We start from the raw sequence: 14,700 nt of genomic DNA, 5'->3' as shown, positions 1-14,700 counted from the left end.
ACCCCCCCCCCCACCCAACCACCCCCCCACCCCACCCCTTTATCCGGGGCAAAAAAACCAAAAAAAAAAAAAAAAAAAAAAAAAAAAAAAAACACGAGGATGCGGAAATTGTTGAAAATCAAATGCTTTAATATTACAAACCTAGAGAAATTCAGAAACATGTTCTACTGTGACAAGTGTTTTATTTATATATTTTTTTTTGTTGATTTGGTTTATTTTCAGATTCCCACATGTTTAACTAGTTGCCTTATTGCTTTTAAATACATTTAAAATACCTACCCAGTCCTAGTCTTCTATAAACCTACATCAAATAAACTATTTGATGTAACAGGGCTCTCTGAGTAGACGGAGGGCTTGAAATGTTAAACTCTTGTGCTGCACAGAAATAAGGGATGACATTATAGGAGATCATGTATGAGACTGAGTAACCAACTAAGGCTCTAGTAAGCCATTTAAAATGAGAAGACCACAGGAAGACTCCTGTTTAGGAGGGCTGTTTCAAGATTAAGCCTAAAAGAGTTGTGCCACATTTACGTCTTAAGATCTATGTTGTCCATCTAAAACACAGAACTGGTGTTATTTGGGGGGGAGGCGGGGAGGCATATTATTCATATTCACAAAAAGTGCAGATGTTTTTTTCTTTTTTCTTTTCTGGTTAAGGAATGTGGCAATTGAAAATTTGAATATGATTGCTCCTTAAAAATGTATAACATAATAGCAGAATACCGAGGATTTTAATCCACAACTGGGAAATGCCACCTCTGCAGGAGTACAGTATATAAGCTATCCAAATGCCAAATGAACAAGAGGTCTGAGAGAAAGAAAAACAACAACAGAAAACAACCAACTAGAAAAGGGAATAGTTGTACACATTTGCGAGGCTAAATGCTATGTAAATATGTAAACACACAAAGTGCACCAATGTATAAATGCTAGCATGCATCATACAAAGGCTGCATATAAATGTATGAAGGTATGGCTCCGTTCAAGGAGAGATGAAATAAAGAGGAAAAAAGTAAGTGGATGCATATTGAAGGGAATATAACAAGTTTAGCTGTAAATTGCACGTAGGGGATTTTGAACTATTGCTCTATATCGTGGTCCTCTGGGAGAGGTGCTGATTGTAAAGTCTGACAGCTGCAGAGAGGAAGGACTACATATCTACTGCTCCTTTGCACAGTTAGGGTGCAATAGTTTGTCACAGAGAGCTTTTCAGAGGCGTTACCATATTATGGATGGAACGGGAGACCTGCTGATACCAGTTTTAGCCTTTTTGTATTTCTCTTCCAGAAATATGACATAAGAAGTTACATATCATTGAAGCACAAGTTGAACATTCCTGAAAATTATTCTTTCTGGCCTTCTGCTCACATTAGCAACTGTTAATGATTGATAGTAGCAGAGGCAACTTGAAGGCACTTTGAGATCAGGTGATATGAAAAATAATGAAAATTATAACGGAAATTACACTTTTAACTGTATTCGGCAAGTTACATTAGCAATCAGTGTGGCTATAGGGATTGGTGCAGCTAATAAAGTAATTATTATTTATCATTGCTTGAATAAAGGCAGACATATCTCCACATCTAGATATGTTATACTCCAACCACCCCAACAGCTTTTTATATCTGTGCCCTTTCTCTGGAAACTAGTATTTAAATTAGCTGTAACATACTTTTACTTGAAAGAGCACACACTCAGAAATGTTGTTAGTGATATCTGGAAGTGCTTATGCACAGTGTGTTCAATTAACCTGCTTATCACCAATTTTGGTCAGCTGAACTGAGAAAGCGGCCAATCAGAGGTTATCAGACAATTTGTGGTGCATCATGGGGCAAGAAAACTTTAGAGATAAGAAATAAAAACTAAAATTTACTTAAAAAAACAACAACATATGAACAATAATTTACAGATTTAAGTAGTTAAAAAAAGAAAAGTTGCAAATTTAACATGAAAGAGCAGACGTGTTGCAGAAACAACAAAAAGCAGCAGTTTCTTACTTTTTGCATGCTTACTTCAGTAACCAAAAAACATAAACAACATATAAATTGTTAATTTGGAAAGCTCTTATCTGCTTGATCACAAAAGGTAGGGGCCTATGTATATAACAACAGACTGTTTACAACACAGGGGTATCAGTAAAAAGAAAAAAAGGTGGGCTGGTGGATAAACTGTTACAACTTGGGAAGCTGAATTAGTTTTGCTGCAAAACCTTTTGAAAGCTAAATCAGGTATCCACACATCTGATTATGGAGATCTTCTGGATAAATACTACTCACAGACGAAATGGCTGTCTTCTTTGAAAACAATTTGCACAAAGTATCAGATTACTCTAGACAAAAGCAAATAATCTTCTTGACTCGGCTTCGAAAATGACACTAAAAGAAATGTTAATTATCCAGTTTCGGAATAATATCGAGGTCTTAGCACATCAGCGCGATGCACTCACTGAAAAGCTTCAAGAGAACGATCCTTGTTTAAAAGTGAAATCAACTAATCCACTCCACCTGCAATAATAAGGCACCCCGGTCAACCTCCAGTATCTTCCCTTCAGCTTAAATCAAGCAATTTCACAGGTTTAGATGCAGGCTTCTAGTCACGCCACCTGCGTATTCTCCTGCAGAGTCACAAACGTGAACAGGGAGTCAGACGCCTCCTCTTGAGGAAAAATCCCAGTCCTTGAAACAAGCTGTGTCTGTGGAGATTCACTTCGGGACCGACTGACTCTGCTGACAGAATTCAGATGAGTATAGATGCATCTCCCTCAAAGCCTCCCTATCTAAAAGTTACCAAGTACACCAATCTTTTTGACACAATCATTCATTAATAAATACTGCTGAATGTAAGATAGGGGATGTACACAGCGGATAGAAAAAGAAATCACAGTTTTAACTTTTTTTTTTTTTTTTTTTGACATATTTTATCAGCTCCAGAAACGTTTGCGTAAGAAACCAACACATTTGTTAATTGGAAGAAAACCGTAAAAAATATATATAAATCTAAAATGTGTTCTATGTATTTGTAGAAATGGAAAAGTATGGTACGACTGCAGACTTACCAAACGTGGCCACTTGAACTGATACACTGGGCCAGGAGAGAACTACTCAGTGAAGCAGCCAAGAGGATCATGGTAGTTTCTCATAAGGTGCTCCAGAAGCCCACAGCTTCAGTACGAGAATCCACAGACAGGACAATTAGAAGTCTTGAAGTTCAGAAATATGATCTTTATAAAACGCAAAGGGGGGGGGGAATTGTCTCTCAAAAGGGCAAATTTAGCCAACACTGCTTAAATGCTGAAGACATCATTGCCACAGGGATAATATTGTAGAAGAATAACACGTATGGTAAACATACGGTCAGAGCTACAACGAAACAATCAAACCATGTGTGTCAATTAAAGACATGTAAAAATGGCCTAGTCAAAGTCCAGAACAAAGCAAAAGAAAAAACAGGAAGGCTTTATTATATAATAATTGGGGAGGTGGGGGGGCTAGTAGGGCCTATAGCTCACTTCAGATTCTACCTGTAGAAATGTTTAAAAAGATAATTTTGCTACCAACTCACAATCATGCAGTGCATCATATAAAAATCTAACATCTGCAGGTAACATCAACATCTGTAAAAATCCAATGGATGCGAGTTCTTTTGCAGGATGCTGGACTATTTACATATCTTTTATGAGAAATATTCACTCTCTCCACAGAATTCCACAAAGACTTAATTTAAAGTCAAGAGTTTAACAGCACAAGAGTTTAACACTTGGAGCTGAAAGCTGCTTTTTGCCTCTAAAGGTGCTTCTCTCGCGCTACTTGATTAAAACACACAGAAATGAAGGTGAGGTAGTGCCGAGGGTATCCCCTAGTTGATCTTCACCTGCAGATGAGTCTCATAGCTCTGATATTTCCCCCACAGTTAATCAGAAGGTGCTGACTGCTTATGCAGATTGTCTGCAAGTGCGGACGTTTGATTTGCTTAATTAACAAAGTAAGTGTAAAATTACCGATGCTTCTGTGTACTTGGACAGCTTGATCACACAGTGTCAGCGAAAACACAATCATGGTACTGCAAATTATGTGGCAGAGTATCTCTGACAAAGTCCCGGTTCAAAGAAAAACACCTTCCGTCCTTGTTGGTTCCAAGTTTATTTTTAACTTTTAAAAATGCAGTTTGACAGTTTCCACCTTGCATGAAACCAAGACTTCTTGAAAACGGATATCTAAAAGAAAAGCTTCTGCCAAAGCGAGACCCGGCGTCAATTTCAACGATTCTGGAGACGCTCAGCTGTGCAGCAGGGATCACGGTCCTGATTATGCGTCGACGTGTCCAGCTGGCTCTGCAGTCCTCTGCGGCGGCCTTCCCATCAACATGTTGTTCTTTGGCGAACAGCTTTCAGGCTCCATGGTCATCACCTGAACCGAGTACCCGTGAGTCTCTGCAGCCCAAGCCCGGTCCAAGTCCACCAAGCCCATGCAGTGTTTTCCTGCGTTGACACAAATAAAAATGATAAAATGCTACTGTTTATCACCAAATCAAGAGTTGAGACGACAAACACTTTTTGCTTGAAATCCAGTAGAAATTCAGGCTTTGCAAGATGACCAAACAAGTCCTAAACTGGGTGACGGTTAAAGACAAATATGGTTATTTATTGGTTTTATTAAATAAAACCAATATGGCACTTATCAGTGATAAGTGCCATAACTTATCACTGATTTTATAAGCTTTATGACAAAATGTAATTACAAACAAATTACCATATGGTAATTATGTTAAAAATTATGGTAATTATTATTACCACAATTACCAATAATTATGGTAATACTTATTTCCATAATTACTGTTGTGGTAATAATTAGAGAACTATTACCATAATAATTCTCAAATTATTATGGAAGGTGAATTTCAATTTAGAAAGACAGAATATTAGCAATGCAGAAAAACACAAAACCAATTAGCATGTTAATTAAGTAAGTAAGCATTTGACAAATTATGACATATGTCAGCCGGAAATGTGCGACTTAAATGATCATTTGTGAAGGACTGGAGGCTCCTTTTTTAAACTTTGTGACAGAACCGTTCTTCTGTGTTAAGGCTGAGTGAAGAAGCACTTGATCATTATTTTTATAGTAAATGAAATCCTCTATTGACCCCCAATGTTATTCTGCATATCTGACATAAATATGGCCAACGCTGCGATGCTTCTGCCTCTGAACTTTAATGCAGAAATGAGGTTCTTCTAGTCACACTCAGCATTTCTCTTCCTTCAAACACAGCAGGTCTGACTTAATACCAGCGAGCTAAACATTTCTCTGATGTGATTAGATTGCTAATCACATCAAATATGTTGGGACCAGGAGTAGCTCTTGACATTAATTCATTAATTGACAATTTGCAATATGTGTGCCGTATCAACATACACAGCATGAGCTGGGCTGTGGAGGATCAGATGCCAATTTAACTCAACTCCCAACCTATGCAAAGTGAGTATTTACTTACACATATCTAGTTCAGGTTTTTATTTTATGTATTTAATCTCTTCACAGACGAAAAAAACAAAAAAACTCCCACCTAAATTAGACACTGTCCATCGTCATGCTGCTTTGATGGTAAAAGCCTGACTAGCAGACTTAGGGAAGATAAGAAGAAAATGTTCTGTAATCTGATAGAAGAGAGCAGTGACAGGTGGTGTCAGACAGATTAAAAAAAAGGTTTCAGATTCAAGAACCCTGGGGAGCTTTTCTGATTTAATGAAGCTTTGATAAAGTGGAAAGCTATCAACTTGAAAAAGGGTACTTAGCATAATGAAAACAGTTCTCAGTAAAGATCCAGCACAGGAGTGGAGGTTTCACACTTCCATCTGAATGGGACTCTGATCCGGCAGCTGATTGTTTCAGTCCCTGTTTTTTTTTTTTTTTTTTTCTATGTCAGAGGTTTTTAACACATTTCACAAGATTAAAGCGTCATAGTGAGGTGATTGCAATACGTGAATGTGTAGAGTGGACTTACACTATTCTATTCACAATAGTTATCAGTTGTGCATTGATAACTGAATCAATGTACACCCACAGGAAATTTAACAAATAGATTCAATAGATTTCTCACAAAATGAAAAATGTCAATAAATAAAAGTACAATCTCAAGGTCCAGCTAAAGTAAATACAAGGACTTTTCTCTAATTAATATAATTTTCTAATTAATTTAATTTTCTCGAATTTTGAGTTGAAATCAACTGAACTGTATTTTAAAGTAAAATGAACTGCATTAAACTGAGACCAGTTCAACTGAGATTTAGAACCTCAGACAAGTGGAAGTGGCTACTAGCAGATGCACAGTGACCGTGCATCTTTGACCCCAAAAACAGATTTTCTGGGACTTAAAATTGATATGATCTTTTGTAAGACCCCGTAGAAACCTTCCATATAGAGATCCTAAGAATGAATCTCAGCTAAGAAAACAGAGAGAGAAAAATATCGCTTGGAACAAACAAAACAAAATACTTGATGCTTGGGAAAAAAAAGAAAAACAAGTCAAGAAAATTAAAGAAACAAGTGCAAAAATTATTCACAGTTCACCATAATAAATAATGATATTAACTAAAAAGGACAGTAGGGATCATTATACTTTAATGCCACAAATGTTTTGCATTATGGAGACGGGATGGGATAAAAGAGCAGATTATGAACAGTACCAATGAGGCGCCTCTCAGGTGGCAACTGGACCGCAGTCTGATCTGCAAAGCGGCAAAGGATCATGTGTTCCTGAGGAAGACAGGTGAAAAATAACTGTTTAATCTGGAAATACTGTTTATCTTGTTTGACCAACTTTTGAAACGATATACCTCGAGGCTGCAACAGTAGGCGCAACAAAGCCACGCATTTCAGGCATTTAAAGCATTTAAAGCATTCAGTGAAACCAAGATGGATGAATGGATTAGTTTTGCTTGTCTAGTACTCCTACTTTAGCCTACACCTGCTTGAATCTGTGCACAGCCATGATGCAGATCTCGGCATGTTCCGCCTGTGAGGCGGGAAACATTCTTAGCACATCGCATGGTTAGGCACAATAAGCAAGGAGTCTGTCTGTTTTAGCTGTTTTAACACACACGTTTGCATTTACTGTCAAGATCTGTCAAGATTTTTTACACTATGCCCATAAAACTACAAGAATTTCCTGTTTTAAATGGAAGCAAAGCATGATTGCAGAGAGAAAGTAGTAATTCTTTTGTCAAGAATGCATCAAGAACATATCCTAACTAACAATCATCTTATTAGACCTGCGTAGCAACTGTGGAGTCAAAACAAAGTCCACCAGACGAGACTGGAGACATGGCGCGGTTTTGTAAATCTGTATAAACAGTGGCAAAAAGTGACACTGCAATCTCACCCGGCGTACTTAGCTCAGTGATGAGGGAACGATCCCAAAAATGAGATGTCTTACCTCGACGCGTCGCAAATCTTTTCGGCTCAAAAAAGCTCAACATTCCTCGACGTGGTTATTTTTACACACACAAAATCAAAGCCAGCACACCCAAACCTGCGGCTCCAACATTAGCAAGCAGACTAGCTAACAAGCCTCCATTAGTGGTTGTTGCCATGTACAAACCCCAGCAGCAGTCGCTCTGTCTGCCTTTTCCATATTACATGTCATTAGATATTGTGACATGGATCCGGCTTGCAGCTGTTTGTTTGCTCGTAATCATTTCCAGGTGACATGTTTCTAATTTATACGTTTGTTAAAAATAGTTGCCACACAGGAAATAATACGACTGCCAACCCCCTAGGAGTGAAATATGTGCATCCCTGTCAGCTTTCCTAACACACCCCATGAACCCAGGTAATTTATTTCCAAACAAAGGACACGCTTTCCCCTTCTAAGCTTCTCCCCGTGTATGGTTCATGTAACAAGCGATTCAGCAGAGCAGTAAGTCATCTCTAAGCTGCCTCTGCTTTAATTGATCCCATTTTTCACAGTGCAGAGTAAATGCTGAATGCAAGGCCGTAAAGCAGAGCTGGCCCTTTACGTCTGAGCCGAGCACCAACACCTCACACCATTAACCCTTTACTTCACAAGCATCTGTCAGCATCTTGTCGTTTGCTTTAACTACTGTCGGTTCACAAGGACAACGGTGGTTCTCCTATAAAACAAGACAAGTGGGTGTCTGGGAGCAGAAGCACAGGGAACATCAGCAAAAGAAATAAAGTGTTGAAATGTGTTTGCGCCGTTACGGGGCTCCCGCATCAAAAGTTGTGAGTTTGTTTTTTGTTGTCATTTTGTTTAATCTTGTTTTTCTCTCGATGACAAAAACAAAAGTAATAATCTACAATCTCAGAAAATCAGTATCATACAATAGTACGCACACGCTTTAAGATTTTTCACGTTTCTTAACGTTATAGCCACTTTTACTTTTTTATGAAGACTTTATGTGACAGAACAACACAAATAATTATAATAATTGTAAAGTTGAGAAAAAAAAATTATGATAGACAGCTTTAATTTTCTTTTATGAAAAAAAATCTGAAATGTGTACCATGCGTTTATATTTTTGCACCTTTTCCATTGAAATGCCTACATAAAATCTCTTGTGTTTGAAGTTGAATCTCTACTCCAATCTCTACATGTCTGTCACAAACTTTAAGCAGGACAACTGATGGTTTTCTTTAAAACTTTCCTTTATTTCCCGTAACTCATCCATTAGGGTAACAGAGCGCATGACTAGTTGTCATCTCACCAGCGGATAATCCCACCTGAGTGGTGAAGCTCTGCAACTCCTCCAGGCTACCATGCTCTTCTTTTCACATGCGGAGCTTCACGGCTCTTTTTTTTTTTTTCGGGATTTTAACTTAAACCCTCCAACAAACCTCTCTGCGACTTCATCCTTGAAATGTTAGCTGTGTTTCTTTGTCTTCATGGCGCCATTTGTTCACAACTGCTCTCTGACAAAACAGCCACGTTTACACCAAAATGAAAATAGAGTCTTTGAGTCTACTGATAGCAACGCTTTGTTACATTTGAGGGTAACAGAAAAAAGAGGTTTGAATATAAATGCATGTTTTATTTCTACAGAAAACACTTTTCTTTTCTTCTACATAAGAATTGCAAACAAAAGTGCGTGTGCTTGCAACTTGACACAATGTGGAAAAGGTTGAAGGGGGATGAAAACTTTCGCAAGGCACTGTATACTATTCTCTGTGCCAGTCAGCCCATGTAAGGGTCCTGCTCTGCACCAAGGAAGAGAAGCTGGCTCAGTGTTTTGACACATCAACCTGAGGTTGCCATGGTTAGGACCCGCAGCTACTTTACACAGATTTCCCCCTCGGGGGCTCTGACAGGTCCCATAGATCACTTTGGGACAGCCTCTCCCTGAAGAGCAGCATTGTGCCTGTGCTGAGCGATAAAGGCCTGAGTGGCTGGAGGGTGTGAACTCCTCCCTTGTAAAAGCCTGCATAAGATTTTGTGCACCAAGACAGAAATCAGTGTAAAGATAGCATTAGCTCTGTTCACGTCTGATTAAAAGAAAAAAATAAATAAATACAACTTTAGCTTGCCAGAAATATATTAATCATTCAGGAGAAGTATATTAAAAAAAGAAATTACGTTTAAGCTGAATATGACCATAGGACCCTCAATATTGTGTTGTTTTGTTTAAGCCAAATAACCAAATAATGGAATTTAGTCTTGCCCGCAAATACTGGTAACACAAATATATTCAACTTTATAAGTAAAGGATTTGTATATTATGTGTGAAACTCAAACTATTTCCTAATTAGTTTTAATTTCAGAGTCTTATCTAACTTGGACATGCTGACTAACTGTTGATATCTACAGAGTAAGAATATCTTTAGCTTTTAATGGGTCAGTGATTTGCTGTTCAGAAATTAAAATTTGAGCATTTTCTACCACTGAATGTTTTTCTTTGCCACTTTGGTTAATGCGAGACGTCAACAAAAAAGTATCGAACTGCGAGAAGAAAAAGAAAACATAGGAAGTGTAACGATGAAGACATTTGGAAGATAAACCCACAGCTACTGAAGGCTCCCATCTATGTGAACATTTCACAAATCTGTAAGAACTGTGCTTTATTTGATACAAAGTAAAATTGAATTGGTGGAGACGTATTCAAAGTGTAAAGCATACCTTGGATGTGAGAGTCTCTTGAAACATTTTGCTGTAAAAACAGAAGACAAACCGTGTTAAAGTATATAAGAGAAAATAATGTTTTTACCATGCAAATAGAGAATTGTAAAAATGAATAGCCACATTTGGTCATTTTCGCCTTCACAGGTTTATAAACGGGAGAATATGTAATTATCTGTCTGTGTGCGTTTGTGAAGTAATCAAAAGATATTATTTGATCAAATCTGGTAATATTTAAAGAATCATCACAAAGCTAAAAAAAATAAGTCAAGAGGCAAAACATTACAGCTGGCACCGTTCTTGTTTTCTTAGGGTCAGTCTGCAAATTTAGCACCAATCCCATTGGTATATTAAAAAAGTAAAAAGCTTAAGGGACAATTTGTGATTGCAAGCATTAGGTGTATCAGCTTCTAATAACAGCCTCCAAAGAGTGCCAGCAAAATACTTTCCAAACCATTACACATCCACCAGTAACCTTAATTTGATTAATGTTCTCCAAATTCTGACCTCAATATTCAAATGTTGCCACTGACATAAAATACTCATTGTACCAAGCAACATTTTTCCAATTTGTTACTGTCTAATTTTGTGCAAATCATAGGCTCTAACACCTGTTTTTCACCAAAAAGGAGGAGGTGCTCTTCTTCTTCTGCAGCTCACTGGCTTTAGGGTTCAACAAGTTGTTGTTCATACTTCTGATATCCTTCGTATCTTGTTTGAAACAAGTGTTCATTGGATCTACTTTTGTCTTTCCATCACACTTCACCAGCCTGCCTCTGATGTTAAAGCATAGTCATTCTCACCACAGCAGGTGCTAAATGAATATTTTCTCTTTTCTGGGACATTCCCTGTAATTTGTGCTTAGCTTAAACTGAAGAAAGTTGCTTTCACTGCGCAATTTTGCTTTTATATTAAAAGCAATCATGTGGTGTGTTTATATTTTGTGTGTATGACAAGCCTCAAATCACCTTAACTCAACTGAAATGAGGTTCAAGTCATTCCAATTCAGCTAAACATTTTCCTCTACTCCAGTCAAAGAATAGCTTAGAGCAGTGTTTCCCAACTCTGGCCCTCAAGATACACTGCCCTGCATGTTTAGGTGCTTCCCTGGTTCAATACACCTGAATCCAATTGATGGCTAATTAATAGAGTTTTATTGAACTGCAATCATCTGAATCAGGTTGTGTTAAAGCAGGGAACCATCTAAAACAGTCAGGGTAGAGTGCTGTGGGATCCACAGTTGGGCACTGTTGGCTTAGAGATATTATTCCAACATGATGCTTAAAGCAAATGAGTCATTCCAGACTGTCTGAAAAATCTGTGACAAGGAATTTCAAACTTGTGAAAAATTGACTCAATGGAAAGAAAATAAACATTAAGATATAAAACATCAGAATCTCTACTTGTAAAACTACATGCACAAATAAGAGGAAGCAGAATATTATATTGCAATATTTCTGAAAGGCCATATATTTCATGTGTATAGCTGCCCAGGCCACATGAGTTTGTGTGTGTGTGTGGTCTCTTTTTGTGAGAGTCAATTTTAATGGACAAAGCTCTCACAAATAAACCCCATGAATTTTAGAAGGGGAAAAAAAAAAAAAAGATAAAACAAACACAAATAGAGCTCATGATTTCATAGAGTAATTACTTTCTCCCTGGGAAAGAAGTCAGTTTATTTGTGAAGGATAAAATGCAGTTTATCCGTCACAAAGTTTGGTTAATGTTTGATGTTAATTAAAATTCAACAAGCGCTGTGTCAAGGGTTAAGAGTCAGCCCGGTCACATGGAGGATCATTTGGAAGCATTAATATAAATGGGAAGCTGAGTTTCACAGCTCATAAAAACCTGCAAACTTTTTGGAATGCAGACACCTGCAGAATGCACACATGACTACCTGGAATATGACCCTAAGCAAAAAAAAAAAAAAAAAAACACTAAAAGTGTCATGATTGACTGAGTCAGGTGTGCAGATCCTTTCCACATGTTGCCTGCAGAAACATCTTAGTGTTGGTCCCACAAACATCTTGCTGTCATTCTAACAAGAAGTTATGAAGGATGAAGAGCTGAGTTGGCAAAAGAAAATTGAGATACTTGCACTAGGCAGTTGATTGCTGCTTCAGCTGTTTAAATGTTTGTAATGGTGCTTCTTCTTAGTAAATATCAAATTTGAATAAAAATGCTAAAATAAAACACATAGTGTTTCCCAGTTTCCCAGACTTTGTCATTGTTATAGCAAATCTCTGTATACAGTCCAATTTTACTTGGATTATTTATGTCACACTAGATATATAAGGTGGCTTGCTCCCTAGGAGGGACCACCCAGACACAGGGATTTGACACTTACAGAAATGTTATAGCAGCTAATCTAACAATAGTACATATTTGGAGAATAAGGATTAATTTACTCTCTTAAACAGCCAAGAAGATTAAAAAAACAACTGGCAATGGAGCAGATCACTTTTCCGTCCTCCATTGTCCACTGAAGCTTCCTCTGCTGGAAGATAATAAGACTAATTCAGCATTGATGACAAAAATACCATTTAAAACTTCAAGTATGCACACATTCTTGGCTGTCTCTGTTATTAATCGAAACACTTCAAATCAAACAAGGAGATAAGTCACTCTGAATCTAATGGTCCTTCGACGACCTGGAGGACATTTTCAATATAAATGAAAATGTCTTAAATGCACTTAAATAAGCTGCCGTAAAAGGAAAAAAATAAACAATAAAAGGCTGATGCAGCTGGAGTCTTAAATGGTCTTGAGTAAAAATGCAGAATGAGACTTTTAAAGTGTGGTACTCAAGATGGCTCTTGAGGCAAGCACCTGGCTGAGGTACCACACCACCAGCTATCTTTATATTCCCTTATCTTTTTTTAAGGAAAAGGTATTTCCTTAAAAAAATGAAAAGAAAAAAATCCAGGCTGCCTAGCTTAGTTGAAGATCAAATTTGTGGATAAGTCGACACAGGTGATGGTCTAATTGAAGCGTAATTATCTTACTATGTCATAGTAACACATGGCTGATATACGAGAGAGTTACAGGAGCAACACTAGAATTGCCTGCTGTTTCAGACATCTAAGCTTAGTGTTACTACCTGGAGACAGGCAGAGAGGTTTCATTGTAAAATTATTACTCTGCAAGTGATGGATTGCAGCTTAAAGATGAGTGTGACCTGTCGGTTGCAACATTTTTTTTTTTTTTTTTGCGAGTTCAACAAAATCTTTCAGTATTTAAACTATAGTTCTACATATTCTAAAAATGCAAAATTGACATAGAATGAACAAGAAGAAGTCAGTAAAATATCCCACACAGCACCATTCCTTCCAACCTGACGCCTGGAGCATCATTTGCTGCACCAGCTTCTCCACCATAAAACGCCAACGTTACATCAGCACTCCCACACGACGGCTTTGTTTCCCAGCAATCAGTCGCATTGAGTTGTTTTAGCAGCTGTCTGCCTTGTTATGACTGTAAGTTCTAACAGCATTAAGCAACCAATCAACTTCAATTACGCTCAGTGCATCCTCCTGTTTCTCACTGTCTGATGGTGTGCTGCGTTTTCTCTTTCACTTCTAACTGAGCAGCATCGTCCAAGCAGCCGGATCGAGGGGCATTTTTCTGTTCAACTGAATATTGCATGTCACAAGTCAAGAGCGATTTCAAGCAGATTTCCATTCCAGTCTATTTATATTACCCCTGACCGCCTCTTTGGAGCTGACAAGAAGACTGAAAATGTGAGGGACGGACCCTGCAGAGGAGGTGATGTGACACCGCTGCCTCAGACTGTCAGCGGTGCTGATAAGAAACGGGAGCCGAACAAAAACGCAGCGACAAGACAGATTATCTCTATGTGAGAGCAGAAATGGAGTCAGAATGAATTTGGGAATAATAGACAGCAGGGGCTGAACAAGGAAACTAAAAAAAAAAAAAAAAAAGAAAGTCAAGGGAGGAGGGGGGAAAGGAGGCAGCATTAATCTGACATGAGACTAACAAGGTCACAAACAACATTTTAAGGCGAAATAGCTAAGGGAGGTGGCCCTGGAGGGAGGAGTGGAGGAAAGGCACAGACCTCTTAGGGAAGGTGAACTTGACTGCATTCTGGATGAAGCCGTAGCAACAAGGACTGATGATGAAGGAGGCTCCCGCCTGGATGCAGTGCTCCAACACCATGTCTGTCGCAATCCCACACGCATGGAGGGCAACCTTCATTAGAGCAGACAAAGACAAAACCCAAACAGTGTAATTCAACTAAAAAAGTCAAATTTTTCTTATTGAAAACATTTTTTTTTTAAGAATATAAACTGAGAGCACGTATTATTGATCCCCACTGATTACTTCATAAAGGCTGCTGCACGTAAAACTCCAAACTTGCAGACATAGGGAGCTCCAGCAAACAAAAGCATTGATGCTTTCAGAGCAGAAGCACGAATGCATCAAGATTCCCATTGAGTGGGTAAACTGTGCGTGGTGATAAACACCTGCCCCTGCATTAGTAATGCTGAATGTTTCTTGTCTCTGTCTTCCAGCTATTTTTCCCCAGTTAAGAACATCTGCATACATACA

General features: G+C 38.1%; 1 protein-coding gene across 1 annotated transcript in view; it reads right to left on the bottom strand.

Moving 5' to 3' along the window:
• Window positions 1–1,996: 1,996 nt before the first annotated feature.
• The window catches only part of gstcd (glutathione S-transferase, C-terminal domain containing), a 56,967-nt gene continuing 44,263 nt past the window's right edge, over window positions 1,997–14,700 (bottom strand). Inside the window, exons 9-12 of the mRNA XM_015055753.1 lie at window positions 14,207–14,340; window positions 10,132–10,162; window positions 6,686–6,755; window positions 1,997–4,480 (exon numbers count right to left, since the gene is read on the bottom strand). Coding sequence (XP_014911239.1) covers window positions 4,308–4,480; window positions 6,686–6,755; window positions 10,132–10,162; window positions 14,207–14,340 — 408 coding nt within the window. The 3' untranslated portion in view covers window positions 1,997–4,307. The remainder of the gene's footprint in view (window positions 4,481–6,685; window positions 6,756–10,131; window positions 10,163–14,206; window positions 14,341–14,700) is intronic.

Source organism: Poecilia latipinna, unplaced genomic scaffold (genome assembly GCF_001443285.1).
Source record: "Poecilia latipinna isolate Pla-1442-1.1 unplaced genomic scaffold, P_latipinna-1.0 Scaffold1334, whole genome shotgun sequence".
Classification (NCBI taxonomy): domain Eukaryota; kingdom Metazoa; phylum Chordata; class Actinopteri; order Cyprinodontiformes; family Poeciliidae; genus Poecilia; species Poecilia latipinna.
This window is presented reverse-complemented; position numbering and strand designations above follow the sequence as displayed.